The sequence below is a fragment of the Aythya fuligula genome, chromosome 15 (genome assembly GCF_009819795.1).
Source record: "Aythya fuligula isolate bAytFul2 chromosome 15, bAytFul2.pri, whole genome shotgun sequence".
Lineage (NCBI taxonomy): Eukaryota > Metazoa > Chordata > Aves > Anseriformes > Anatidae > Aythya > Aythya fuligula.
Genome location: NC_045573.1, coordinates 12,227,165 through 12,254,469, shown reverse-complemented (window position 1 = coordinate 12,254,469; position 27,305 = coordinate 12,227,165). Strand labels below are relative to the sequence as shown.

General features: G+C 65.8%; 4 protein-coding genes across 5 annotated transcripts; 3 read left to right on the top strand and 1 right to left on the bottom strand.

Annotated features, from left to right (window-relative positions):
* Positions 1-521: 521 nt before the first annotated feature.
* Positions 522-12,937, top strand: FBXL16 (F-box and leucine rich repeat protein 16). Of its 2 annotated transcripts, none has more exons than XM_032197412.1 (6): positions 522-731; positions 8,712-9,431; positions 10,025-10,533; positions 10,623-10,707; positions 11,399-11,462; positions 11,667-12,937. In XM_032197412.1, exons 2-6 carry the CDS (start codon positions 8,727-8,729, stop codon positions 11,813-11,815), a joined length of 1,512 nt encoding a protein of 503 aa, XP_032053303.1. In that variant the 5' UTR covers positions 522-731; positions 8,712-8,726; the 3' UTR covers positions 11,816-12,937. The 2 variants fall into 2 exon arrangements, with proteins under 2 accessions (XP_032053303.1, XP_032053302.1); XM_032197411.1 differs by lacking the exon at positions 522-731 and adding an exon at positions 7,324-7,401.
* Positions 12,938-14,055: 1,118 nt separating this feature from the next.
* On the top strand, positions 14,056-19,268 carry WDR24 (WD repeat domain 24). Its single transcript, XM_032197403.1, has 9 exons — positions 14,056-14,683; positions 14,915-15,092; positions 15,462-16,137; positions 16,422-16,537; positions 17,571-17,692; positions 17,871-17,975; positions 18,066-18,403; positions 18,591-18,775; positions 18,935-19,268. The coding sequence occupies exons 1-9, from the start codon at positions 14,134-14,136 to the stop codon at positions 19,101-19,103; spliced, it is 2,439 nt and encodes an 812-aa protein (XP_032053294.1). The 5' UTR covers positions 14,056-14,133; the 3' UTR covers positions 19,104-19,268.
* Positions 19,269-20,250: 982 nt separating this feature from the next.
* Positions 20,251-23,067, top strand: JMJD8 (jumonji domain containing 8). Its single transcript, XM_032197776.1, has 9 exons — positions 20,251-20,292; positions 20,423-20,502; positions 21,859-21,907; positions 22,038-22,134; positions 22,238-22,306; positions 22,395-22,514; positions 22,600-22,667; positions 22,753-22,887; positions 22,962-23,067. Exons 1-9 carry the CDS (start codon positions 20,251-20,253, stop codon positions 23,040-23,042), a joined length of 741 nt encoding a protein of 246 aa, XP_032053667.1. The 3' UTR covers positions 23,043-23,067.
* Positions 23,068-23,279: 212 nt separating this feature from the next.
* STUB1 (STIP1 homology and U-box containing protein 1) lies at positions 23,280-26,674 on the bottom strand. Its single transcript, XM_032197419.1, has 7 exons — positions 26,438-26,674; positions 26,027-26,225; positions 25,779-25,944; positions 25,436-25,526; positions 24,830-24,886; positions 24,464-24,580; positions 23,280-24,291 (listed from the first exon to the last, which is right to left on the bottom strand). Exons 1-7 carry the CDS (start codon positions 26,672-26,674, stop codon positions 24,166-24,168), a joined length of 993 nt encoding a protein of 330 aa, XP_032053310.1. The 3' UTR covers positions 23,280-24,165.
* Between the last annotated feature and the right edge of the window lie 631 nt (positions 26,675-27,305).

Below are 27,305 nucleotides of genomic sequence, written 5' to 3'. Positions count from 1 at the left end.
CATCCATCCATCCATCCATCCATCCATCCATCCCTCTCTCCATCCTTCCCTCCCTCCCTCCCTCTCTCCATCCCTCCCTCCCTCCTTCCATCCATCCCTCCCTCCTTTTTCCTTCCTTCCCTCCCTCCCTCTCTCCATCTCCCATCTGTCCTGCATCCATCCCTCCATCTCTCCTCCCTCCTTCCCCCATCCTCCCCCCTCCCACCCTTCCCTCCAGCCCCCCCCGGGCCCTGCCCGTTCTCCCTCCGGGGCCGGCTCCTGCACCCTCACCTGGGCGCTCCCCTCCGGTGCGGCGGGGGCCGGGCTGCGGCGGTGCCGTTACCGCTCCCGGCGGCTCCGGGGCTCTTTAACGGGCCGGGAGGGTGCGGGTGCGGGTGCGGGCGTGCAGCCGCGCGTGTGCGTGTGCGCGGCGTGTGCGAGCCTCTCGCAGCCTCCAGCCCGGGCTGCCCGGCACCGATCCGGATCCGGCTCCGGCTCCTTTCTCCCCTCCCCGCTGCTCTTTTTTTTTTTTTTTTTTTTTTTTATCGCCTTCAGGCCCGGCGGCCCCTCGGCCGAGCGGTGAGGTTGGGCAAGCAGCGAGCCCCCATCTTCCTCCTCCTCCTCCTCTTCCTCCTCCCCCACCTCTTCCTCCTCCTCCTCTCCTTCTTCCCCGCTTCTCCTCCCGATGTCTCCCCGCACATGAAAGGAGCGGCTGTCGGCGCACGGCATGGCATGAGCTAGGCGAGCTGGAGGTAAGCAGCCCCCCCACCCCCCCTCGGTTCTCGTCCTTCCTCACCCCCTCCCCTCCCCATCCCCGGCCTCCGCCGCTCGGCTCCCTTCGTTCTCGGGCGACCATTGCGACACAAAGCCCGCACCGCCACCGCCAGCGGCTCGGCACGGCCCCGCCGGGCGGGGAGGGGGCGCTGGGGCCGCAGCCCCCGGTGCAGGATCCCGCAGCCCCGTTATATAACGGCGGCGGAGCGGGCCCCGCGCTCCCGGCTCGGCGTTGGGGAAAAAGGGGAGGGGGGGGGGGGGGACACGCGGAGAGAAATGGGGAGAGGAGGGGGGCGCACCGGAGTATGGGGTCCCCCAGGGTTGGGGGCAGCACGGCAGCGGGGAGGGGGATGTCTTGGGATGAGCGTGGTTGTTGGTGTGGGGAGGGGGCAGCCCCCGCGGTGGGGGTGCTGGCTCTCCTCCCCCCCCCCCCCCCGGTCCCTGAAGCACCCTCAGGCTCCTCACCCACCCCGGTGGCATCAGCCCCATCACCCCGTTACCCTAAAATCCCAACAGCCCTTCACCCTGCTGCACCCCAGCATCCAAGCAACCCCCCCACCATGAGACACCAGTAGCTTGTCACCCTAAAACCCCAACAGCCTGTCACCCCGTCACCCCATCACCCAGGTGCCCAGGCACCCTGTCACCCCAACACCCTGGCATGCCAACATCCCAGCACCCCGACAACCCAGCACCCTGGTACCCTGGCAAACCCCAACCCTAAAACCCCAACCTGACACCCTGGCACCCTTGGCACTCTGGCTCCCCAGCATCCCAGCACACTAGGGGATCCCAGCACCTTGCTATCCTGATACCCTAAAGTCCCAAAACCCCATCACCCTGGAGCTCCATCCCTGGCACCCAACATCCCATTACCCAAACACCCTGACACCATAGCACCCCATCACCCTGGTACCCTGTCACCCTAAAACCCCAACACCCTGGCACCCCATCACCCTGGTACCCAGCATCCTGATGCCCCATCACCCCGACACCCCAGCACCCTGACACCATGGCACCCCATTACCCTGACACCCCAGTGGGGTTATCCTCTGCTATGGGGTGACAAAAGCCATGGGGACTGGGGGCAGCCCCCTCCCATCACCGTCACTCCCAGGGGCCAGGGGCACACAGGGACAGGCCCCGGACAGGGATGGAGCCCACGGGGCTGGTGCTGGCAGCAGGGCCCCAGCTCTGTGTGGGGCACCCTATAGAGGCTCAGGAAGCTGAGGACAGACCCCATTGTGGGGCAGGCTGGGAAACTGAGGCACGGGTTTGCTGGGGCTGTATCCAGGCAGTCCTTATGGCCCCAAAGGTGGGGGAGCCTGGCAGTGTTGTGGGGGACCGCTCGGCCCCACTGTGCCCCAGCGCCGGGTCTGGTGGCACTGGCAGGAGGTGGCAGCGTCCGGGTGACAGCGGCTGGTGACAGCGTCCCTGTGGTGGGGACACTCTGGCAGTGGTCCCGGGCTGGGGGCCGAGCCGTGGTGGCCGGGGGGGGGCTCGGTGGGTGCAGAGCGGGAGCTGTGTGGTGCTGGCATTTCCCCTCCTCTGGAAGCTCGGAGCTGATTTCACTCCGGCTACCAGGAAGAGGGAGGGAGGTGGCTTTGGAGTGGGGAGGACTCGCTTCAGCATCCATTTTTAATGAGATAGATATCTATTTTTCCCCGAGCTGGCTTCCCCCACATCGATCCCTCTCCCATCCTCCGGGTCTGTTTTCCTCTCCGTGGTGGCAGGGATGCGGCGCTGGAGCCTCCCGGTGCTGGGAACCTCCTGGCCCCCTAAATCCTGCTCCTGGGGTGCAGGGCCCTTGCTCGGGCTGGGTGGCACGCGTGGGGAGGCAGGTGGGGGGAGAGGGTCCCCTGTCCCCTCCAGTGGGGTCACCTGCGTCTTCCCCATCCCATGGGGACACGGCCATGGTCCAGCTGGAGCCTCCCTCAGGAACCTGCTGGTTTGGGGGTTGGAGGCTGTGTTCATGCTGTGCTGGGAGCAGGATGGGGCCCCTTTGGCAGCATCCCACCCCCGCCAAACCTCTGCCCACCAGCACGGGGATGGGCACGCTCGCCCAGGTGCTCCGGGGACAGGAGAGCTTTTGGGGAAGGGGCAGGTGGGCAGAAGGCATTGCTCGGGGTTTCTCCCTGCTGGAGGTGTGACCGTGCCCAGCTCCGGCTCCTGGATGAGCAGGAGGCTGTGGGGCTGCCCCACAGGCAGGCTCAGGGCATCACACTGACCCACGGCGCCCCAGCAGTCCCCATTGCATGGGGTCAGCGTTGGTGGGGAAATTGAGGATGTGGTTAGAGGGCACGGAGCAGCAGGGTGGCACTGCCACCTGTCACAGGGCCATGGCCTCGGTCACAGGACGGTACCCAGCAGCTTTCTGAGCCTCTGGCAGCACTGAGCAGCCACACAGCACCCTGCAGCAAGAAGTCCTGTGGCTGAACACCACGGGACCCCCCCATTGTGCACATCCTCATGGGCACTGGGTCTGGGGCAGGGCTCAGGCCGTGCTGGTGGCCTCTTTAAGCTGGTGATGCCACACCGATGGCATGGCAAGGCGCAGGGTTTGGTGGCGGTGGCAGCACGCGCCGCGGTGCTGGTCCCTGCCAGCACAGGCACCTGGGGCCAGGACCCACTCGGGGCATCGATGGGATGGAGCTGAGCAGAGCAACCTCACTGCTGCGTGGCCATTGCCACGTCCAGAGGGAAGAGGGTGTCTGAAGGCCCTGGGGGAGGCCCCAGTCCCGGAGGTACCCAGGGAAGACAGCAGTGTCCCTGGGACTGTCTCAGGGACAGCCACAAGCCAGGTGCAGCCTCCTGGATCCTCTCTCCTCAATGACCACAGATGAGTCTTTCCCTATTTCTTGCCTGTTCCCAGGGCCAAAAGAGGCAAAGAGTAGGGCTGCACCGTGCCGGGCATGTTGTGGCTGTGGCACAAGAGGAGCTGCTCCCCCTTCACCGTGCCGTGGTCACCAGAGAGCAGGGAAAGGCTCAGCAGAGGGACAGGGAAGCGTGAGCATCCTCCCTGTGGCAGTGAGGTCCTGTAACTCCAGAGGGGGCTGGAGAAGGTTGGCCCAGGTCAGCCACAGTCATGGTCCAGCTCTGCCCTGCTCTGTGTGTAGGTGTTTGCTCACGGCCATCCCACGTTCCCCTTGTGTGGGTGATTCCTCCCCCCTGTCCTCGTGGGACATGGAGCTGCCTGGGATAGGGAGGAGGACAGGGCTTGACGTATTTGGGAGCTTTGGCCTCAGCAGTGGCACATCACTGGAGAACTGCATGCTCCAGGCCATGCTCAGCTCTCCAGCTTGACCAGGCACATCCACATTCCCGGGGCTAAATCATTGTGCGGAGCAGCCAAGGCTGGGGCCAGCACCACTCCGCACCCCCCGGGGCACCAAAGGGATGAACCCTGCCACAGGCAGACAGCACAACAGCCAGAGGGGCCCCGGCTGCCTGCTGCTGGGAAGTTTTGCCTTCTGTTGTTTTCCCAGGGCCTCCAGAGCCTCTTTGCCTGCTGCAAGGTGGGATGAGCCCTGTGGTGTTGTTGGGCGCTGGCAGGGGAGCTCCTGGCCTCCCAGGGAGCTCTCAGGGTAGTCTTAGGAAGGAGTTTCCCAGCTCCCATCACACAATCAGCAGGTCTCTGGGCCAAGCAGAGTGGAGGGAAGCGGAGGCTCTTCCCCCCTGTGAACTCCTGGCTTGTGCGGTGGGGGAATGCGTGGTGCTGAGTTTGGAGCTGTGCTCTGAGCCTCTCTCCCAGCTGATTTGTGTGAGTCCAGGCCTGGGAGGGCTGATCTGTGTGCACACACACAAGCACGTGCACAGGCAGCCTCTCTCCATCTCTGCACCCCTGCTGTCCCTCCATCCCTAAGGGAGCAGGGGCTCCCCCAGGTCCTTCTGTGGCTCCTCTGCATTGCCAGGGTGCTCTAGGCGCTCGGTGGGGATGGGCAGACACCCCCCTGATACACACAGCACAGGCAGTGCTCTGACCTGATGCAGTCAGAGCAGGAAACAGCTTGCACACTGCCGAGCACTGCTGGGGAGGGAGATCTTTGTAGTGGGATGTCTTTATTACTGCCATGTGCTCTGGTCGACAGGTTCAGCCCCCAGAGCAAGAGCCTGCCTGGCACTGCTGCTGGCTGGGGCTGTAGCGTACAGCTGACAGTCCCGGGGAGCTGTTACCCTCAGGACTGCCGGACAAAAGCTTTGGCTGCGTGCTCTGCCACAGCACTCAGTCTCGGGTGTGTTTTCTCCGCCTGTAGAGCAACTTGATTTGCTGCATTAGTAAAAATAGATGGGCTAATGAATTCAGCTGATGCAACCCTGCGCGCGCGTGTGTGTGTGCATGCATGCGCTTATCTGTTTGTGTGTGTGTGTGTGCGTGTGTATGTGCGGCTGAATGTCAAGGCTCATGCAAGGTGCATCTACCAGCCCCTGAGGCTCCGATGGGGTGTGTGTGTGTGCGTGTGTGTCCATGCATGTCTGTTTGTGCATGTGTGTGTGTGTGTGTGCAGGAAGCCGTGAGCGATGGCTGCTCGCTGCCGAGCAGCTCTCTGTCACTGGAGCAGCGCCTCTACCAATAACAATTTCGCATCAGCCTTGGATTCCAGCAGGGCAATAACAGGGCTTCGGGGGAGGCTGGCAGGGCAGCGGGGGAGGTTCTGGGGGGGTGGTGAAGAGATCGGGACCTCGAGGGGGATATTTGGGGGGCAGGAGGGCCGGGAGCTGTCCGCGGTGCTGAAAGGAGCCCGGAGCTGTCCATGGTGCTGAAAGGGGCCGGGAGCTATCCGTGGTGCTGAACTGGATGGGAGAGGTGAGCGGGGTCTGGCCGCTGTCCGTGGTGCTGAACGAGCCCCCCCCCGGGCTCTGTCCGTGGTGCTGAGCCCCCGATCTGTCCATGGTGTTGAACTGCCCAGCCCGGCCCCTTCCCTAGGGACCCCAAACCTAGCCAGCCCGGGGTCACCTGGAGACAGCCCCGTAGCCTCTGAGCCCACGGATCCAGAGTCCACCGTGGCCTTCCCTGCGGGACAGCAGCGTGATCCAGTGAGTCTCTGCCACAGCCTGCAGCGTCCCAGTGAGCACCCACATGAGGGTGGCACTAACAGGGTGACTGATCATCCTGCCCCTCTCTCGAGGCCCTAATCCCTCCTCACTACCACATGGAGACAGTAAACTCTCCAACGGCTTGGGCAAACCCTGGTTGCTTTTATTCTGTCCATCCCAGCTTCCTCATCACCCATGTAATGTTTGTAGTGACAGGCTCTTAGGCCCTCTTCTTTCTTCTCTCTTCCTGCGTCAAATCCGCCCCCCACCACTGCATCATTGCTCATTGTGGATGAGAAAACCCTCATGAATGAAATGATTTCTCTGGCAATGACATTTCCTGTGAAATGTGCACCCTGGAATGAATTCAGGGGACTAAAAGACTTTGCCCTTTGCTTTTGTCATGCTTCCTCCCACTGTGGATTGGGAGCTGGTTTTGCACTGCTGGTAGACACCACCCCCGGGAGGTCTGCGAGAGCAGAGGGGGGTTGCTGTGAGGGGCTCTGAGGCTGGGTCCTTCCTGCGAGAGCCCACAGTAAGGATGGTTGTACCAGGTATTGAAATCTCCTGAGAGAGGAGGAAAGGCCAGATCTATGCTCTTCTGCTGCTTTGGTGTGGCCAAAAAGCATCTGAAGATGCCTGAAGAGCTTTTGGAACATCAGAAGGCACAAAGGAGTCAAACCATGGCTTGAGAGTTCAGGGCTCTGTATTGACTTCTCCGAGGTTGTCCCAGTGGGTTAGGGGCCTGGGGTAGGGCGTGCTCTGTGTGTCCAAGCACATGGAAGCTCTGATCTCTGCAGGATGGGATGCCTGCACTTTGTACAGTGGAGCAGCACAGACAGAGAAGCCTGGGGGGCTGCTGCATCGCTCGACCACATCCAGGGGCTTCCCTGCAGGTGGGGGGGGGAAGATCCCAGCACTGCCCCGTGGTGCCAGAGACAGAGGAGAGTGGTGATCAGACCAACACACCTCCCCAGTCTGTGCTCCCTGCCCATCTCCTCCAGGATGGTGTCCTCACCAGGCATGGCCCTGCTCCTTTCAGGGTGGCAGGAGCCCTCAGATCCTGGGCTACCCCCTTCCCTGGAGAGATGTGCCCGCATACAGAGCCTGGCTGGACGCAGCCATCTCCCTGCCTGCCCAGCCTCCCGCTGACCATGCCTGGAGCCTGCGTGTGCCCAGAGGGCCTACATCGCCGGCCGTGTTTCTATTTGAAGTGACTTCCCAGCTCATTCACGGTTTGCGATATCTGTGAGCCAAACAGGCAGCTTCAGTGCCGGGGGCAGGGGGACCTGGCTCAGCTTTCCAAAACAGGACTGTGAACGCCACTGATTCCAGCCCCCGGAGCCCTGCCCTGGGGACAAACCTTGGTCTGAGCTGGTTGCAACTGTGGCCAACACCTCCTTGTGGCTGAATTTCAGTCCGAGGGCTGTCAGCATCTGTCTCCTCCCGTGACTGTCCCCTACGGGAGCCCCTGCCCCTGGCTTGCTCTCCCATGTCTGGAGGCCCCGTGCTGCCCCTCTCCCACCACCTGGCCTCTCCCCGGAGGCAGCCGGCATGGCGAATTGCTCTCGCTGTGGGCTCTGTGCCGGAGCGACAGCCTTTCTGTGCCACGTGGTAATTATCTGTTTTGATTTGTGTTGTAGCGCTGTGTTAGACACCCTGGTGCATGTTCTGTTTGCTTCCCTAATTGCTGCCAAGCTCGGAGCCACTGGTTTTAAGTTTCTTTCCCTTTTCCCCTCCTCTTCTCCTGCTTTCAAGCAAATTTAGCGCATGTCCAAGCATCAGAGCCCCAAACCCTCCGTAGGGCAGAGTAAGTGGAGGCAGCGGAGGCTGCATCCGAGAGGGGAGCGGCGCCAGGCTGTCTGCACAGGGCCGGCTCCGTCCCCGGAGGACAGGCTCTGGCGGTGCCGATGCCACCGCTGCTGCGCCGGCCTGCCTGCGGACACGGGCTGCTCGCGCCTTCACTGCCACTGCCATCCTGCCTCCCCTCCGCCCAGCCAGCGGCTCGGTGGGGCAAACGGGCAGAAAACTGCCCCTTAAAGTGTGGGACAAAGCCTGGAGCTCGGCCTTGCCATCCTGCTGGGGGTGCTGCACACCCTAGCCATGCCGCTTGCAGTTGCCCGTGCTGCTGGGCTCGTTTTGGGGGGCTGCTCCCCTCCGCCGGGTCCAGCAGGGCGCGGAGATGCTGTGAGGCTCACGGTGATGGGCTGGGGGCAGCAGGGGAGGTTATTTGTGCTCTGGGGCTGTCAGAGTGCAGCACAGAGGCTGTCTCAGCTGGACGCTGTCCCCAGGGTGGGACAGCCCCAGGCCATCAGCACCACGCTCACCGGCCAGGACGCTGCTCACTCGGTGCCGTCGGTCACCAGCCAGATGAAGGCTTTTACCCCTTGGTTCCTGGGGGCAACAATGTCCCTTCCTCGGGCTCCAGCTCCTCCCGGTCTGCCAGGGCTCAGTCCCCTCCAGCCTCAGCCCCAGCTGGGCCCTGCAGGGGGAACAGGACCCGGTCCTTTGGCAGGGCTTGGCCCCGGTGAGCGCGGTGCGCAGGGTGCCAGCACGACGGGCATGGCACCGGTGGGACCCCACGCCAGGCACCGGCCCGGGGCGGGGGGGGGGGGGAAGGAGGAGGAGGCTGAGCCCCCATCAATTATTCACCTCCGTGTTTATAGAGGGAAATGTGTTTAATAATGCATGGCGGGGTGCGGCGGGGCTGTTTGAAAGCCTGCCTTGCTGCAGCTGAAATATTTATCGGGCTGTTTGCTGCGGTGCCACCACGAGACGCGGCGCCTGGCCGGCACGGGCTTGCCAGCACAGCACGCGTGGGCTCTGCATGGCCCCAGCCCCATCCCGGCCCTGGCCATGCCTTCCATGCTTCCCGGGGAGCCCGGTGCTGGCCAGCGACCGCTCACACCCCCCCTGTGTTGCAGAGAGACCCGTGGAAGATGTCGAACCCGAGAAACGGCGACACCAAGCCCCCATGTTTGCCCCGCAATGGACTGGTGAAGATCCCCACGCAGCCCAACGGCCTCGGCTCCGCCAGCATCACCAAAGGAACCCCCGCCGTGAAAAACCGCCTGTGCCAGCCTTCCTCCGTGCCTGCCATCCTCAGCCCGGCCTTAGCCCCCCGCAGCGACCTGCCCATCCCCAGCCTGGCCTCACCGCTCTCCCTGGCCGCTCTGGCCGGCGTCTCGTCCCCTCCCGGCGCCTCCCTGGTGGGACTGAACTCGAGCGAGGCCGCCCCGGGCGCGGAGCACCCCTCGCCGGAGCGGCTGCCCGGCTCGCCCTCGGAGAGGCAGCTGGCGGTGGACGAGAAGATCCTCAACCGCCTCTTCTGGTACTTTTCGGCGTGCGAGAAGTGCGTGCTGGCACAGGTGTGCAAGGCGTGGCGGCGGGTGCTCTACCAGCCCAAGTTCTGGGTGGGCCTGACGCCCGTCCTGCACACCAAAGAGCTCTACAACGTCCTGCCCGGGGGCGAGAAGGAGTTCGTCAGCCTGCAGGGCTTCGCCGTGCGGGGCTTCGACGGCTTCTGCCTCGTGGGCGTCTCTGACCTGGACATTTGTGAGTTCATTGACAACTACCCCCTGTCCAAGAAGGGGGTCAAGTCCATGAGCCTTAAGAGGTCGACCATCACGGACGCGGGGCTGGAGGTAGGTGGCCTCGGTGCCGGAGAGGTGCCCGGGGACAGGGGTGGGTAAGATGTGGGCCAGTGGCACCGTGGATGGGATGTCCCCATGGATGTCCCCAGTGCTCGGCCCTGCAAACCGCTGCACCCAAAGGGGGGCAAGGTTTTGGGGGTACAAGGCTTGGTTCCCCTCCATGTGGTGATGGACCCCGGTGACACAACGGGTCCAACCTTCCTGCCACCACGGTGGCACCCGGGAACACGCCTGCTACAGCCTGCACCAGCGAGGGCTTTCTCCAGCCCCACCAAGGGTGCAGACCACCCATGGGTGCACCCAGCTACGTGGTGCCAGCACCCACCTCGTCCAGCAGGCAGGTGGCATCACCACGCTGCCGGGCCCTGGACCCCTGCCCACGGTCTGGGCGCTGGGTGGGTGCAGGGCTGCTCTCCCAAGATCCTGGGGGGGAGTTGTTCACCCCCACCACCCACGGGTGCTCCTACAGCCTTTACCCATCCCCGCTGTGAAGGCCGACGGTGCGGCCAGGGCTGGGGCAGGGGGAAGAGCCGGGGGGGGCTCTGGGGAGACGCGGGGTGCCCTGACCGCCCACCCCTCACCAGGTGATGCTGGAGCAGATGCAGGGCGTGGTGCGGCTGGAGCTGTCGGGCTGCAACGACTTCACGGAGGCCGGGCTGTGGTCGAGCCTCAACGCCCGCATCACGGCGCTGAGCGTCAGCGACTGCATCAACGTGGCCGACGACGCCATCGCCGCCATCTCGCAGCTCCTGCCCAACCTCGCCGAGCTCAACCTGCAGGCCTACCACGTGACGGACACGGCGCTCGCCTACTTCACCGCCAAGCAGGGCTACACCACCCACACCCTGCGCCTCAACTCCTGCTGGGAGATCACCAACCACGGCGTGGTCAACATGGTGCACAGCCTGCCCAACCTGAGCGTCCTCAGCCTCTCGGGCTGCTCCAAGGTGACGGACGACGGCGTGGAGCTGGTGGCTGAGAACCTGCGCAAGCTGCGCAGCCTCGACCTGTCCTGGTGCCCTCGCATCACCGACATGGCCCTGGAGTACATCGCCTGCGACCTGCACAAGCTGGAGGAGCTGGTGCTCGACAGGTACGGGGCTGTGCCTGGTGGCCGTGGTCCGGGGACACATCACCTCCATGTCCTGTGTCCCACCACCTCCTTGTCCCGTGTCCCCACAGGTGTGTGCGGATCACCGACACCGGGCTCAGCTACCTGTCCACCATGTCGTCCCTGCGGAGCCTCTACCTGCGCTGGTGCTGCCAGGTACGGGAGGACGGGGCTGGGAGCCCACGGCCGTGCCCGGTGCAGGGGACAGGAGGGAGGTGGCACTGGCATGGGGATGGGGCGGGAGCTCCATGGGGTGGGCGTCCTGGGGCTGCTGGAGAGCCCTGGGCAGGAAGGGTGACGTGGGGCTGGGAACACGGGGAGGGGTGGGGGGCACCTGTGGGCTGAGCGGGACTCAGCTCCATCACCCTGCCTCAGCACCCAGTCCCACCAGTGTCCCACCAGTGTCCCATCAGCCCATCCCATCACCCTGACCCACCACAATGTCCCACTGTCCTGTCCCATCACCCTGTCCCACCACCCCAACCCATTACCCTGCCCCACTGCCACATCCCAGCACCCTGTCCCACCACCCCATCCCACCACCCCATCCCATCACCCCGTCCCACTGCCCCATCCCATCACCCTGCCCCACCGCCTATTCCCATCACGATGCCCCACTGCCCTGTGCCATCACCCTGTCCCACCACCCAACCCCAAACCCTATTCCACCACCCTGTTCCACCACCCTATTCCACTTCCCCATCCCATCACCCTATTCCATCACCCTGTCCCACCACCCCATCCCACCACCCCGCCCCGGCTCAGCCCCCGGTGCCGTGGATGCTGTACCCCATTTCTGGCACCTCTGCCTGCCCCCATCCCGGTCCCACTCCCGTTTCTCTTCCAGGTGCAGGATTTCGGCCTGAAGCACCTCCTGGGCATGGGCAGCCTGCGCCTCCTGTCCCTCGCCGGTGAGACCCGAGCACGAGGTTGGGGATGCCGGGGAGGGGATGGAGAGGCCGGACACGGGGACGGGGACGGGACCAGCCCTTGGGGACCCCCAGCACCCCCCTCCCCAGCACCGTGGGGCTCCTACAGCCCAGGGATGCCCCCAAACCCCTTGGCACCCACATGGGGGTGGCCGGGGCGGTGACGGTGGCCCTGTCCCCTTGCAGGTTGCCCCTTGCTGACCACCACGGGCCTGTCGGGGCTGGTGCAGCTGCAGGATCTGGAGGAGCTGGAGCTCACCAACTGCCCCGGAGCCACCCCCGAGCTCTTCAAGTACTTCTCCCAGCACCTGCCCTGCTGCATGGTCATCGAGTAGCGCCCGCCCGCCGGGGACCAGCCCCCCCCAGACCCAGCCGCGCCGCCGGCCGACGTCACCCGGCCGATTTCTGCGGGATTTGGGGAGGGGGGGGACACGCAAGAGACGCTGCCGATTCGACCGACCCACGTGTAAAGACCCCCCGCCCTCCACCCTCCTTTGACGCCCCCGGATGCCAGCATCCCCCCCCCCAACCCAACACCACCGCAGCTGCTGACGAGGGGCCCTGGGCCCGGCGAGAGGAGGAGGAGGAGGAGGCTTCTTTTTGGCACCCATGGGTGCTTGGACGGACGGGTGCCCGGGACCCCCGCACAGAGCCACAGGCACCCCCGGATCCGAGAGACGAGCCAACCCCCCCCGTGCTGTGCGCCCCCCCCCCCTTTCCTGCCCCCGGACCCCCCAGCCCTGCCCGTCCATAGGATGCTTCCCTCCGCCCTCGCATGCTCTCGCTTGCTTCAGTCTCGTGGCACGGCGGGGGGGGCACAGTGACAAGTGGCACCCGCCACCCTGCCGCCCCCCGGCCCCCCCTCCATACGGCTCTGCCAGCCAGGCCGTGACCCCGTTTGGCCCCCTCCAAGTCCCCAGGACGCCACCGCTGCACCCCAATTTCCACCGGGGTCGGTGGGGTGATGCCCCCCCCCCGGTTTTGGGGCCGTCACCCCGTTACTGCCTGGGGAGAGCCGGGGGGGGCCGAGGGGCCACCGCCTTTGTGTGCGCACCCATGGGACGTGGCACTCGGTGCCCAGCGGTGTGACCCGTCTGGCTGGGATGGGCACGTCCCAGGGGGGTCCCCAGGGAGGGGGGGGGGCTTGGGGACCGTCCCCTTGCCCTGCTGCGGCTCCCGGGTGGTGGGGGGACGGCGGTGACGCCACGCCAAGGCAGGGGACGTCACCTTCAGGACGCGCCGCCGCTTCTTCCAGACCTAAAGCCATCGCCCGGGTGCCACCAGCACCCCGGGGTGCCCCAGGTGCTGCGGGGGGGGCCGGGGGGGCGCAGGGCTGAGCCGGGCACCGGGTACGGGCACAGACACGGACATGGACACGGACACGGACACGGACACGGACACGCTTTCGGGTTGTTTTGCCTTTGTAAGGGCCGGGAAGGAACTGCTGCACCACCCGCCGCCTCCGCTCGCTCCTTTGTCCAAACCGCCCGTTTCTGGCCCCAAAACGGCCCCGAGGTTTAGGCCCTGGAATGGGGCTGGGGTGCGCTGCTGGCACCGCTGGGGGCTGCCCCCCAAAAAGCACCGGGGACATCGCGGCGGGACAGGGGCGCACCGGGGCACCCCGGGGTGTCGGGGCAGGGGGGTGCTGGGAGCAGCCCCCCGGGAGGAAGCCGGAGGTGGGGGGGGGGTTCCTAGGGCAAGGTGGGAGCAGGGGGGGGTCTCGGGGTGCCCCGGGCTGGGGGAGGGGGTGAGGAGAGCAGCCCCATATCAGCATGGGGTGGGGGCGTCTCCGTACACCCCAGTGCACGCCCAACCCCCCGACATAACCCACAGCCCCCCCCCATCCACCCCACTGCACCTCCACACCCCACACCCCCCTCACTCCCCCCAGCGCCCCCCCAGCCCTCCCCATAACCCCCAGTGCCCCCCAGCCCTCCCCACCCCCCCATAACCTCCGCTGCCCCCCAATCTCCCCACGTACCCCCCCGTGTCCCCAGCGCCCCCCCAAACCCCCCAGGGCACCCCCAGACCCCCATTAACCCTCAGAGCCCCCCACATCCCCTGGTGCCCCCCCACGCCACCCTACACCCCCCAGCCCCTCCCCATAGCCCCCCCATAGCCCCCGTGCACCCCCCGCCCCCTACCCCAGCGCCCCCTCCCCATATCCCCGGGAACGCGCGCTCCGGGCCGGGGGGGGGGGCGTGGCCTGGCGCAGGGGGCGGGGTCTGGGCGTTTCGGGGGCGGGGCCTGGTGCTGGAGGCGGGGACTTGGTGGGGCGGGGGCGTGGCCTGACTCGCGGGTGGTCTTGGCGTAGGGGGCGTGGTCTGGCTGAAGGGGGCGTGGTCTCGCGTGTGGCTTGGCGGGAGGGGGCGAGGCGTGGCGGGGAGGGGGCGTGGCTTGGCGTGGCGGGAGAGGGCGTGGCTTGGCGGGAAAGGGGCGTGGCGCGCCTTGGCGGGAGAGGCGGGGCGCGGCGGCCGTTTCCGCGCCCGGGCTGCTGGGGCCTGGCTGCGGCCTGCGGGGGCTGAACGGGGCCGGGGGGACCCCGGGGGGCAACCGAGGAGACCCCGGGGAGACCCCAGGAGGGCCCCGGGAGGGCCCCGCGGGGGTCGTTGCGACCGGGACGAGGCGGCTTAGGGCGGCCTGCGGGGCCTGAATGCCACCGGCGGTGCCACCAGGCTCGGAGCCCGCGTCCCGCCGAGGGGTCCCCGCGTCCCGGCCGGCCATGGAGAAGATGTCGCGGTCGGGCGCGGCGCTGGGCGGCGCGGCGCTGTCGGGGCGCACCATGTTCTGCCACCTGGACGCCCCCGCCAACGCCATCAGCGTCTGCCGCGACGCCGCCCAGGTGGTGGTGGCCGGCCGCAACATCTTCAAGATCTACGGCATCGAGGAGGAGCAGTTCGTGGAGAAGCTGAACCTGCGGGTGGGCCGCAAGCCCTCGCTCAACTTCAGCTGCGCCGACGTGGTGTGGCACCAGATGGACGAGAACCTGCTGGCCACGGCCGCCACCAACGGCGTGGTGGTCACCTGGAACCTGGGCAAGCCCTCGCGCAACAAGCAGGACCAGCTCTTCACCGAGCACAAGCGCACGGTCAACAAGGTCTGCTTCCACCCCACCGAGGTCTACATGCTGCTCAGCGGCTCGCAGGACGGCTACATGAAGTGCTTCGACCTGCGCAAGAAGGACTCCGTCAGCACCTTCTCCGGTACGAGCCCGGCCCCTCGCTGCCCCCGCCGGGGTCCTTGCCCTCGCCCCGCACCCAGGAGGAGGGTGAGGTGCTTGGAGAGGGCAGGGAGGGAGGCGAGGGGCTTTTGCCACTCAGAGTGGGCTCAGGAGGGCTCCTTGGGGCTGGTTTGAAGCCAAGCACATTTGTCCCTGCTTGGGGACCTCTCCCAGGGCTCTGTCCCATCGCTTCTCCCCTTCTCTCCCCGCCCAGGCCAGTCGGAGAGCGTGCGCGACGTCCAGTTCAGCATCCGCGACTACTTCACCTTCGCCGCCACCTTTGAGAACGGCAACGTGCAGCTGTGGGACATCCGCCGGCCCGACCGCTACGAGAGGATGTTCACGGCCCACAACGGCCCCGTCTTCTGCTGCGACTGGCACCCCGAGGACCGGTGGGTGCTCGGTCTCCACAGAGGGCAGACAGCCCAAAAATTGGGTTCCCAAGGGAAGCAGGGTCTCTGACACCCCAGCCTCTGTGCTGTTGCTCGAAGATGGTGGCAGTTACTTTTTCTTGAAGATGGAGAGGGAGGCGTGGGTTTTGTTTGTGTTTTTGACATGCCAGGGCTTCCTGAGCACTGTTAATGCTTGGGTATGCCCAGTCTGGTGCAGGTTTCCCTCCTGCCTTTCCCTGGGGGCGGTTCGGGGGTGTCTGTAAATAGTTGTGTCCACGGAGCTGGGCGCAGCCAGTGCTGTGGCACCTTCCTCGCGTCCCACTGTGACTCCTCCCGGTGTCTCAGCCTCTTTCCCCGTCCTTCTCTTAGGGGCTGGCTGGCCACGGGCGGCCGGGATAAGATGGTGAAGGTGTGGGACATGAACACCACGCGGGCGAAGGAGATCTACTGCGTGCAGACCATCGCCTCCGTGGCCCGCGTGAAGTGGCGGCCGGAGTGCAAGCACCACATCGCCACCTGCTCCATGATGGTGGACCACAACATCTACGTCTGGGACGTGCGGCGCCCCTTCATCCCCTCGGCCATGTTCGAGGAGCACAAGGACGTCACCACGGGCATCGTGTGGCGCCACCTCCACGACCCCTACTTCCTCCTGTCCGGCTCCAAGGACAGCACCCTGTACCAGCACATCTTCAAGGACGCCAGCCAGCCCATCGACCGGGCCAACCCCGAGGGGCTGTGCTACAGCCTCTACGGAGACCTGGCCTTCGCGGCCAAGGAGAGCCTCATCTCCTCCGACTCCAACCGCAAGCCCTACATCGGGGACCGCCGCCACCCCATCTTCTTCAAGCGCAAGCTGGACCCCACGGAGCAGTTCGAGTACATCTCCTCCTCCAGCGCCCTCAGCGTCTTCGAAACGGACGTGGAGAGCGGCAGCATGGACTGGTTCGTGCACACCGCCAAGCAGTACGCGCTGGCCGGCCGGCCGCTGGCCGAGCTCTGCGACCACAACGCCAAGGTGGCCAAGGGCTTGGACCGCAACCAGGTGAGGGCACGGCGCAGGCGTGAGGCTGGAGGGTGCTGTCAGGGGGAGGAGGAGGAGGTTTGGCTGGCAGCGGTGCTCTGGCTGTGATATCCCGTCCCTCTGTCCCTTCCCCTCTGCCCTATAGCTGTCCCTGGGAGGTTTCCCTTCACCCACAGCACTACAGCAAGCACAAATCTGATGTGCTCAGACACTCGGCATCCCCCAGAGCTGGGTAGATGGGCAGGTGACGTGGTAGATCTGCAGCTGCTTGGAGCAGGTGAGGTCTGACCGTGGCTGTCCCGCAGGTGGCTCAGACGTGGACGATGCTCCGCATCATCTACTCCAGCCTCGGCACCGTGTCGTCCGCTAACCTCAACCACAGCATGGGGAAAGGCAGCGCCGCCCTGCCGCTCATGAACAGGTAAGGGATGCCAGGGCAGCTCCTGGAGCATCAGAGCCCCGGCCTCAGCTCGCCCTGGTTTGCAGGTTGGCATCATCTGAGTGCAGGCATTTTCTGCGTGGGTGTGAGGAGCGAGCGGGCAGCCTGGCCCTGAGCCACGCAGGCGTCCATGCTGCTCCTTCCCCTCTCTGGAGTGGCGTTTGAAGCTGGCTGTGGTGATTTGAGGCTGGTGTGGTGTCTGCAGTCACCTAATCGGGGCTGTGACCCTGCTTTGGGGACGCACAGCCCCTGTCTGGCTGCTGGAGCTGCCACGGGGCCGGTGCGGAGAGGGAGAGGGCAGCTCCGCTCTGCCGGTGGCTCGCTGGTGTGGAGAACCCTGCTGTGGGCTGACGAGGCAGGAAAACTTGCTTTTCCTCTTCCAAATGACACATGAAAGCGAGGAGCGAGGGCTCCAGATGAGTTCTCAGACCTTGCAGGGCTGGGTTCCCTCCGGGGATGAGTGGCAGAGACTCAAATAACATCAAACAAAGCCCTGCCATCGACCGAGCTCCGCAGCCAGCCGGGTCACTGCCTGTCACCAGCTCAAAACCACGAGCACAAGAGCTGGAGACGGCGGCTCTGCGTCAGCTCCATTCAGCTCCTCTCCTGTCTCGGAGGAGCCCGCGAGCAGCGACGCATAACAAATAGCCAAGCGTCTCGCAGAGGAGCTGCTCCTGTTTACCCTCTTCGAAGCTGAACGTAAACAGCAAGAAATGGAGTCAAGAGGCTGTGCTCAGCTCTGAAACCGCTCGGGGAAACCTCTGCAGGTGGCTGGTGGGTGCCCGGAGATGCCAGGCTGAGAGAAAGGGCTGTGCCAACAAATGCAGCGTATTATTATCTATTTATTTTTTAAGTTACAGGGTGGGGACAGCTGACTCCTTTGCTCTCAGGAAAATTAAGTCTCGTTTCACCATTCACATCATAACTGGAGAGCTGCATCCAGCCTGCCTGCTGGCTAGAGCAGGGGCCGTAAGCTTTTGCGACCTTCAAGCTGAACGTGCAGCTTCTTTTCCAGCTTCAACCTGAAGGACATCCCCTCCGGCTTGGGCAGCGAGTCGAGACTGGATCGCAGCAAAGGGGAAAGCCGCACGGAAAACATCCTGCTGGATTCCTCCTCCACACTGATCAACAACGAAGGTAGCATTTTTTTGGGGGGGGGTTGGCACAGTCCTGCGGCTGTCCTCAGCTGATCCCTGGTGGCACAGTCCTGGATAAACGAGGCTGTGCTCATTCCAGGGGGCAGCAGACGGGCGATTTACCCCTGTGACCCCCCCCCGGGGGGGCTGTGCTGACTCCCCTCTCCCTGGGCACACAGACAACGAGGAGACGGAGGGCAGCGATGTCCCTGCGGACTACCTGCTGGGAGACGTGGAAGCGGATGAGGATGACCTGTACATGATGGACCACGAGAACCCGCACGGTGAGCGTGGTGCTGGTCCCGGCCACGTGCCCGGATCTTCTCCCAGCCTTGTGCACTCGTTCCTGACCTCGCAGATGTCTTTCCTTTCAGCCGAGGAGCAGGAATACAGCCTCCCCCAGGAGGCCTTCCCTCTGCGCCACGAAATCGTGGACAACCCCTCGGCCCTGGACCACCTGCAGGACAAGGCCGACTCCCCTCACGTCAGCGGCAACGAGGCCGAGACGGTGTCGCTGACGCCCGTGGAGTCCTTCTCCCTCATCTCCATCTCCCACTCGCTCTACGAGAACCGCCTGCCCTCCGACTTCTTCAACCCCATCGTGCGGGACACGCTGCTCTTCTACGCCGAGCAGGGGGACGTGCAGACGGCCGTGTCCGTGCTCATCGTGCTGGGCGACCGCATCCGCAAGGAGATCGACGAGCAGACCCAGGTACACGGGGGAAGCCCGCGGCCAAACCCAAACCCACGGCCTCTTCCTCGCTGCTTTTCCCCCCCGGGTGTGCGGTCCTGGAGGGTTGGGCAAGGATCGACCCCGTTTTTGGGGCTGGCCCAGCGCCGTGTGGGCTGTGGGGAGAGCAGCTCGAGCTGGGGCTGAGCTGTGCCGTGCCGTTCCCCAGGAGCACTGGTACACCTCCTACATCGACCTGCTGCAGCGCTTCCAGCTCTGGAACATCTCCAACGAGGTGATCAAGCTGAGCACCTGCCGCGCCATCAACTGCCTCAACCAGGCCTCCACCACCCTCCACATCAACTGCAGCAACTGCAAGCGGCCCATGAGCAACAGGGGCTGGATCTGCGACCGGTGAGGGCAGGAGCTGGGTCCTGATGGGGTCCCTCGCCGGGGTCCCTCACCGGGGCAGCAGCACCCAGTAGGATGGGGCTGGTCCCCGCACCCCATTCCCTCTCTGTGTCCCCCCGGGAGCCTTTCCTTACTCTTTCTCACCCCGTATCTCCGCCACAGGTGCCGGCAGTGCGCCAGCATGTGCGCCGTGTGCCACCACGTGGTGAAGGGGCTCTTCGTCTGGTGCCAGGGCTGCAGCCACGGCGGCCACCTGCAGCACATCATGAAGTGGCTGGAGACCAGCTCCCACTGCCCCGCGGGCTGCGGCCACCTCTGCGAGTACACCTGAGCCCCGCCGCCACCACCGGTGCCGCAGCGGGTTGGGGAACAACTCCCTGCGTGTGTGTGTATTTATTTTTGGGGGGGTCCTGCGTACAGGATCCTATTTATTTGGGGGGCTGCCCGTCCCCCTGTGCGTGCCGTTTTGTACTGAATTAAACCAAACCAGCCTTGAGCCTCCTGTTATTGCTTTGCAGCTGCATGGGGGCCTCAGGGGTGTGCTGGGGGACCACAGCGCCTCGCTCAACCCCCTTGGGGTGGCCCTGTAATAAATGGCTCAGTCTTCAAAATAGGACTATAATCAAAGTTTACAATTTATTAAAGGAATAGAGGTAAGCAAACAGCGCTGGGTGCGCCGGGAGTCTCTGCTCCACCACGACGCACACCAGTTACATCAAGCAGCTGGTTTTTATGCTCCTAGGCTGATACATATTCATTACTACTAAAAAAAATAGGATTATTATAATTAGTTTCCAGAATCCAAACCCTCCTACTGGAGCATGAGTATCAGTCTCCGATGGACCCTCTGAGGGACTCAGGGGGTCTCTCGTGCTGAAGGCTCATAGTCTTCCTCCCTCTTGTCCTTCTCCTTTGTCCAACGTGGCTGGATGTCAGAGACTTGTGCAGCATCCCCTGCAAGCTTTGTCTTTTAGTTATTTTTGTTGTTTTTTAGTTGTTCTTCAGCTCTCCCTGTCTCATTAATCTCCTGGCCAGATAGCAGAGACTTGCATAGTGTCCCATGCAAGTCATAATAGCTAGCAGTTATTCTGAAACCCCAACAGATATCAGAGACTTCGATGAAAAACCTACAAATACATTTCCTTTCAAGCTCTCTATTGACCCGAATTGCTGGACCATTCCTTTGCAAAATACAAGAATTTTATGCATTATATGCATTAACCACTCTGTTTTTTCTTAGCCGTGCGCTTATCCACGGCTCTGTAAGCCAGAAGGTCCCATCCATCACCCCATGCGGCCCTAGCACTGCTCCACACTGACACGAACCAGCCGAACATGATGGGGGGGGCGTCCCTATTGGGGTCCGTAGTGGGATCACATTGTGGGCCCCACCTTTTCTCCGCTGCCTGTCGCCCTTTTAAGCCCTCCCCGCCGGGAGCCGCGGTGCATGCTGGGAGTTGTAGTCCGGCGGGCGGCCCATGGCGCGTTGGCTGCTGGCCCTGCTGGCCCCGCTGGCCTGGGCCCGGCCGGGGGGCGGCGAGGGGCCGGGGGGGGGCGGCTGGTGAGGAGCGGGGCCGGGGGGCGGGGAACGGGGGAACGGGGGGAACGGGAACGGGACCGGCATCGAGCGGGGGGTCCCGTTGCAGGCAGGCGGGGGCGGTGCCGGAGGAGCCGCGGTGCACGGTGGAGGGCGCGGACGCGGCGCTGAGCGCGGAGCTGTTCCTGAGGCGGTACCGGGGGGGTCCCGGGGGGGTATTGGGGAGGGGGCACTGGGGGAGGGGGGCGTTGGGGGTCCTGGGGGGGGTCCTGGGGGTTCTGGGGGGTCCTGGGGAGGGGGCACTGGGGGGGTCCTGGGGAGGGAACACTGGGGGAGGGGGGTTTAGGGGGTCCTGGGGGGGGGTCTTGGGGGGTCCTGGGGGGTCCTGGGGGGGTCCTGGGGAGGGAACACTGGGGGAGGGGGGGTTTAGGGGGTCCTGGGGGGGGTCTTGGGGGGTCCTGGGGGGGTCCTGGGGAGGGTTCTGGGATGGGGGAGCGTGGAGGGGGGAGTACGGTGGGGGGGGGATCCTGGGGGTCTTGGGGGGGTATTGGGGAGGGGGACATGGGGGGGGGGGCACCTGGGGAGGGTCTCGAGAGAGGGGTCCCGGGGGGGGTCTCGGGGGGGTGGGAACCTAAGGAGGGGGTCTCGGGGGGGGTATTGGGGAAGGGACCCCGGGGGGAGGGTCCCAGGGGGGTCCTGGGTTGGGGGTCTCGGGGCTGGGGGCCTTGGGGGGGGGCACAGAGGGGAGGGGGGGACCCCGGGGAGGGGTCTTGGGGGGGTCGTGGGGAGGGGACCCCTGGGGAGGAGACCCCGGGGAGGGTCTTGAGGGGAGGGGTCTCGAGGGGGTGGGACCTTAGGGAGAGGTCTGGGGGGGGTATTGGGGAGGGGACCCTAGGGAGGGGGGTTTAGGGGGGTCCTGGGGGGGGGGGGCACCTGGGGAGGGTCTCAAGGGAGGGGTCCCGGGGAGGGTCTCGTGGGGGTGGGACCCTAAGGAGGGGGTCTCGGGGGGGGTATTGGGGAGGGGACCCCGGGGGGAGGGTCCCAGGGGGGTCCTGGGTTGGGGGGTCTGGGGAGGGTGGGACCCTAGGGAGGGGTCTCGGGGGGGGTTTGGGTATTGGGGAGGGGACCCCGGGGGAGGAGACCCCGGGGAGGGTCTCGAGGGAGGGGTCCCGAGGGGGGGTCCCGGAAGGGGGGGGTCTCAGGGGGTGAGATCCTAGGGAGGGGTCTCAAGGGGAGTCCTGGGGAGGGTCCCAGGGGGATCCTGGAATGGGGGTTTCAGGGGGGGTCATGGGGAGGGGAACCCGGGGGGGCACAGACCCCGGGGAGGGTCCCGGGGTGGGGGGGTCCCGGGGGTGCCCTGGGATAGAGGTCTTTGGGGGGGGGGGGTACCTTGGGGAAGGGTCCGAGACTGGGGGGAATCCTGGGGTGAGGAGTCTCTGGGGGGTCCGGGATGGGGGTCTCAGGGGTTCCCCGTGTGGGGGCGTCCCGGTGCCAGCCCCGTGGTTCCCCCTGGGACCTCCCCCCCCATTTGTGCCCCCCCCTCCCCCAGGTTCGCCTTCTCGCGGCCCGTCATCCTGCGCGGGGTCACGGACAACTCGGTGAGTGCCGGGCACCGGGACGGGGTGGGGGGGGGGAACACCATGGGGGGCAGCGGGGTGGCAGCAGCACCCATCCCGCTGTCCCCCCCCCCATCCCATCCCTCTGTCCCCCCCCCATCCCACCCCGCAGGCGTTCCGGGCGCTGTGCACCCGCGACAAGCTGCTGGCCGCCTACGGGCAGCGCCTGGTGCGCCTCAGCACGGCCAACACCTACTCCTACCGCAAAGGTGAGGGGCTGGGGGCTCTGCGGGGTGCTCGCCCCCATTACCACCGCCCCCACCCCGGTGGTCCCGGGCAGGCTCCTCGCTCAGCTCTGCCCCTTCCCCGCAGTGGACGTCCCCTTCCAGGAGTACGTGGAGCAGCTCCTGAAGCCGCAGGACCCGACAGCGCTGGGCAGCGGTGGGCAGCGCGACCCCCCCCCCCAATCCATCCCAAACCCTAACCCAAAACCCTAACCCTAAAACTCGGCACCCGTCTCTGCCCGCAGACACCCTCTATTTCTTCGGGGACAACAACTTCACCGAGTGGGGTCCCCTCTTCCAGCAGTACGTCCCTCCGCCGTTCCGCATCCCCGGCACCAGCGGCGCCTACAGCTTTGGGATCGCAGGTGGGGGCCACACGGGGGGCTACGGGCTCAGCTGGGGGGGGGCGCAGGCAGCCCCGGGGCCACCCAGCACCCGCTCCCTCCCTAGGCTCAGGTTCAGGAGTCCCCTTCCACTGGCACGGCCCCGGTTACTCTGAGGTGATTTTCGGCAGGAAGGTGAGCGAGGGGGGGGGTGGGGCTGGAAACCCCCCCCCCAGGGGGATTTGGGGAGGGGGAGCTGAGGCTTTGCGGTGTCTCCCAGCGCTGGTTTCTCTACCCGCCGGATAAAACCCCGCACTTCCACCCCAACGAGACGACGCTGGCCTGGCTGCAGCACACCTACCCCACGCTGCCCCCGGCCGAGCGGCCGCTGGAGTGCACCCTGCGCCCCGGGGAGGTGAGCGGCAGCTCCTGGTTTTGGGGTGGAAACCCCCAAGGAGCACCCCCCCCCCCACCGCGCTCTGCCCGCAGATCCTGTACTTCCCCGACCGCTGGTGGCACGCCACGCTCAACCTGGACACCAGCGTCTTCATCTCCACCTTCCTGGGGTAGCTCCAAGGGCACTGGATCCCCCCCCCCCCAAAAAAAAAAAAAAAACACCGGTATCAGGACCAAGCACCTGCAGTTTTTTTACTCCCCCTTGGAGTAAAATTTTGGTGTCATGGCTCCAGCGCTGACATCAAAACTGCCACAAAAGGACGGGGACAAACTGCACCCCCCCCCCCCCCCAACCAGCTCCAGGGAAGAGGCCCCTGCCTGCCCCAGCCCCTCGCAGAGAGCTTCAGGAACCACGCGAGCTCTTCTCACCTTTATTGCTGAATGGTTTGGTTTGGTTTTGGTTTTTTATTTTTTTTATTGACATCGGCCAACGGGCGGAGCGCTGGGAAGCCGGGCGGGCCGCAGGCCAACCACGCAGCGACGCTGCCGCCGACCACAATGCTGGAGCCTCAGTCAGATGGGGGAGGGGGGAGGTGGTTTATTTTTTTTTCCTTTTTTCCAAAGGGATTTCATTAAAAGGAAGATGAACTTGAACCCGGGTGCTTGTTCAGGGGGAACCACGGGCCCGGGGCCAGCAGGAGGGCGCACCCCCAGCCCCTTCCAGCCCCGGGGCCGTTGTTCCCCAGAAAAAGCCCAAAGGCAAGGCAGCAGGGGCAGAGCACCCCTTCGGCTCCCACCCCAGCACGTGGCTATTTACAGGAGAGAGGGGAGACACCACGCTGGCCCCACGGGAGCTGGACGAGGAGGAAAGGAGCTATGTACACGGGGGAGAGGAGGGGACCTGGCCGGAGCACCGGGCGCCCGCCCCAGCACGCTGCCTCCTGCCGTGGGGGGAGCAACTTTGGAGATTGTCAGCGCTGGGGGGGTCCCTTCCCTCTTCTCCGGGCGATGAAGGTGTTGGCGACCCTTCCAGGAGGCCACAAGCCACCCTCCTCCATGCTGCTGGCCAGGGCTCCTCCGAGCACCTCGCTCCCCACGGGCAGAAGCCTTCAGACCGGCCCAGCCGCGGTTCCCCGGGGAGGGGGAAGGCGACGTGCCCTCGCCCAGCGCTGCCGAAGGGTCCCTGGGCACCCAGAGCAGAGGGGGGACAGGCAGGGAGGGAGTAAGGCATGGTGCCAGCCCGGCCAGGGCGGCGGGGAGATCCCAAAAAAGGGGGCTCGGCGCGGCCCCCGGGCCATCAGTAATCTTCCACCCAGCCGTTCTCCGAGATGAAGGCGTCGATCACCTCCTTCATGGCCAGGTTGGGGATCAGCTGGTCCTGGGTCAGGGGACTCCGCGTGACGGGATCGAAATGACCCACGCGCTGCAAGGGAGGAGGTGGCCACGAACCGGTTACGCCGCATACCCGGCCCCGGGGCCAGCAGCAGGGCCGCTTGGGCTAGCGAGGCACCCGCCTGGCGACCCAGCCCAGAGCTTCCTGCTGCTGCCAGGGCGAGGAGGGCGCGGGGCTGGGGTTTTCCCCAGCCCAGCAGTACCTGGAGGTGTTCCTCTATGTCCTTCCTGTCGTACGTGATCCCGCTGGGCGTGATGCAGGGCTCCCGCATCAGCTCGAAGCTGATCTTCCCGCACAGGTAGTCGGGGATGTCCCGCTTCTGGCTCGAGAGACGCAGAGCCGGGTTAGGAGGGGCCGGGTAAACGCAGCCTCGGCATTAAAAAGCGCTGAGAGGCGGCGGTGAGTGAGGGTGCAAGCAGCTGCACGCTGCATTAGCGGCTCGGACAGGGGCTTGCCCCCGGCACGCTGTCCCAGGGCTGGTTTGGGAGGAGGGGAGCGCAGCAGGGACTGAAGGGGGTTAGGGCAAGCAATTCGGGCTGGGGAGAGCGGGGAGCTGGGGCACACTCACCTTCCTCTTCTCATCCACCTGCGAGAAGAGCTCGTCCATGTCTGCCAGGAACTTGTCCTGAAAGAGGAAGCTGTGCAGTGAGGGGGAGCGCAGCCCGCTGCCTCCTCTCCCACATCGGAGGCTCCAGGCAGGAGCGAGCCCCAATATCTCCCACCCATGGGTGCTGCAGACCCAGCTTGCCCCACGCAGGCACAACCCCACTGCCAGCGGGGGCACGGATTTGGCCACAGGTCCCGGGGCAGCCCCTTGGGATCCCAGCCCCCGTTTCCCAACCCTCGCGGTTGAACCGCGTGGCAGAAGTGATCCAGCTTAAAAATAACCCTCCTCCACGGGGCTATTTTTATCCCCGGATTAGTCCCTGCTCCGGGACACCACGCGGACCCACACGCGGCCTCAACGGGCAGGAGGCACTCGCATCATGAAGCCACCGAGGACCCATGGGGACCACATCCATCAGGGCACGGCGGCGTCACCGCTGCCACAGGGGGACACACAAGGGGACAAAAGCCCTCAGCAGCAGCTTGCGTCAAGCCAAGGATGGAGGGAGCAGCACCTGGGGAAGCCCCAGCTCCCTCCTGCCTGCTCTGTGCCCGCGCGGCCACTCACGTGCTTGGCCTCGATGCCGGCCAGCTGAACGCGGCTCCGGCTCTCGTCCACGCTTTCTTCTTGCTGAGTCTTCCGGCACTCGGCCAGCTCCCTAGGACAGAGGCAGGAGAAGTCAGGGCAGGCAGCAGAAGCGATGACGGGATGCCATCGCTGGCCCAGCCCCAGGGCTCGGCTTGCCCAGGGAGGCAGGGGCGCTGTGCTCGGAGCCACAGCACCTTCACGGCACCGAAAGATCTTTACAGCAGCTCGCTGCTTCTCCCACCACATGGGTCACATCCACACCTTTGGGCTCAGCCGTGCAGGAAGCCGAGGGGGTGCGGTGAGGACCCCCGGCAGTCGTTACCTCTCCTTCTCCGCCATGATCAGCTTGGTCAGGTAGGAGTGCAGCTCGTTCTCCTGGTTGATCCTCTTCTCCTCGATGCTGTTCCAGCGCTTCTTCTTGGCGATGCGCAGCGCGCTGGGGATGTCGTCCCCGAAGTTCAGCCGCTGCTCCTTGGCGAGGTTGTAGGCTAGGAGGACAGAGAAGACACCGGGCACGTCTCAGAGCCCGGCCGCGTGCCTGCAGCCACCCCCACCCCCGCCGCCGCTCACCTCTCTGCAGGTTGGCGATGGCCTCGTCGTAGCTCTCCATCTCCATCTGGCACTGCCCCAGGAAGAAGTGCGCCTTGACCGACTGCCCGTCCAGCTCCAGCGCCCGCTTGCAGTCCGCCAGCGCCTTGTCGTGCTGCTGCATCTTCAGGTAGCACAGCGCCCGGTTGGTGTAGTACACAGCCACCAAGGGGTTGCGGTTCTGTGGGGCACGGCGACGCCGCTCAGCCCTTGGGGCACCCCAGGGGCACCCTTGGGGCACCCTAGGGCGCTGCCCACACCCAGCCCCGCGTCTCCCGATGGGGGGGGGGGCACCCATTTGGGGGACACCCCGGGGTGGGGGGGGGCTGGGGCGGGCCCGGTGCTGCCGGGGGGGTGTCAGGGGGTGCCGGGGGGGTCCCGGGGCTCACTCACGATGGCCCGGCCGTAGGCGGCGGCGGCCTCGGGGTACTTGCGGCCCCCGAAGAGGCGGTTGCCCTGCTCCTTGTGCTCCTGCGCGCTGTAGCTCTTCTCCGGGCTTCCTCCTCCGCCGCCGCAGCCTCCCCCCGTCGCTCCCGGCCCCGCCGCAGCCGCCGAGGAGCCCCCGCCGCCTCCGCCGCCTCCTCCGGGCCCCGCCGCGCCGCCCTCCCCCCGCTCCTCCTTCCCCTTCATGGCCCGGCCCGGCCCGGCCCTGCCGCCCGCCGGGGGCCGCCGGCTCCGCTCCTGCTGCGGCCGCGCACTGCGACAGCGCCGCCCCGCGTCACTTCCGGGGGCGGGGTTAAAGGGGGCGGGGCGTGGGCGGGCCTTAGGCGGGATGGGCGTGGCCTGTGTGACCGGGTGGGGGCAGACGGGGTGGGCGTGGTTAGCATTTGGTGGGCGTGGCTAAGTGGGGGAGGGGGGTGGGCGTGGTTATCGAGGTGGTGGGCGTGGCTAAGCGAGCGGGCGGTGACCTCGGTGTGGGCGTGGCTTGGTGGGCGTGGCCACTTTTGGCGCGCCGCTCCCCCCCTCCCGCTCTCCTCCCGCTCCCCCCGCGCGTCCCTCCCTCTCCCCCCCCCCCCCCCCCTAATAAGACCCGTCCCTAATTAGCGCAGCGCGGCATCATTAAGCTGCCCCCCCCCCCCTCCCCTAATTCCCGCCCCCCCCCGCACAGCGCCGGCCGTGTGCAAAATATTTATTTGTACTCCAAAAACCAGAGGGGGGGGAGGTTAAGGAGGGGGGGGTCCCCGAGCCCCCCCCCCCCACACACACACCGCGGGGGGGGGTTGGGGGGGTCCTGGGGGGGTCCCAGCGGGGCCGTGCTGCC

Bases quoted from the DNA above. Each gene is read 5' to 3' on its own strand.
- FBXL16 (XM_032197411.1), top strand. From the start codon at position 7,342: ATGGCGAATTGCTCTCGCTGTGGGCTCTGTGCCGGAGCGACAGCCTTT. The intron at 9,432-10,024 runs GTAGGTGGCCTC...ACCCCTCACCAG, and splicing joins TCACGGACGCGGGGCTGGAG to GTGATGCTGGAGCAGATGCA. The intron at 10,708-11,398 runs GTACGGGAGGAC...TTTCTCTTCCAG, and splicing joins ACCTGCGCTGGTGCTGCCAG to GTGCAGGATTTCGGCCTGAA.
- WDR24 (XM_032197403.1), top strand. From the start codon at position 14,134: ATGCCACCGGCGGTGCCACCAGGCTCGGAGCCCGCGTCCCGCCGAGGG. The intron at 16,138-16,421 runs GTGAGGGCACGG...GCTGTCCCGCAG, and splicing joins AGGGCTTGGACCGCAACCAG to GTGGCTCAGACGTGGACGAT. The intron at 16,538-17,570 runs GTAAGGGATGCC...CTTCTTTTCCAG, and splicing joins GCCCTGCCGCTCATGAACAG to CTTCAACCTGAAGGACATCC.
- JMJD8 (XM_032197776.1), top strand. From the start codon at position 20,251: ATGGCGCGTTGGCTGCTGGCCCTGCTGGCCCCGCTGGCCTGG. The intron at 20,503-21,858 runs GTACCGGGGGGG...CCCCTCCCCCAG, and splicing joins GCGGAGCTGTTCCTGAGGCG to GTTCGCCTTCTCGCGGCCCG. The intron at 22,515-22,599 runs GTGGGGGCCACA...CTCCCTCCCTAG, and splicing joins CTACAGCTTTGGGATCGCAG to GCTCAGGTTCAGGAGTCCCC.
- STUB1 (XM_032197419.1), bottom strand. From the start codon at position 26,674: ATGAAGGGGAAGGAGGAGCGGGGGGAGGGCGGCGCGGCGGGGCCCGGA. The intron at 26,226-26,437 runs GTGAGTGAGCCC...CGTGCCCCACAG, and splicing joins CCGCCTACGGCCGGGCCATC to AACCGCAACCCCTTGGTGGC. The intron at 24,581-24,829 runs GTGAGTGTGCCC...CTCTCGAGCCAG, and splicing joins AGGTGGATGAGAAGAGGAAG to AAGCGGGACATCCCCGACTA.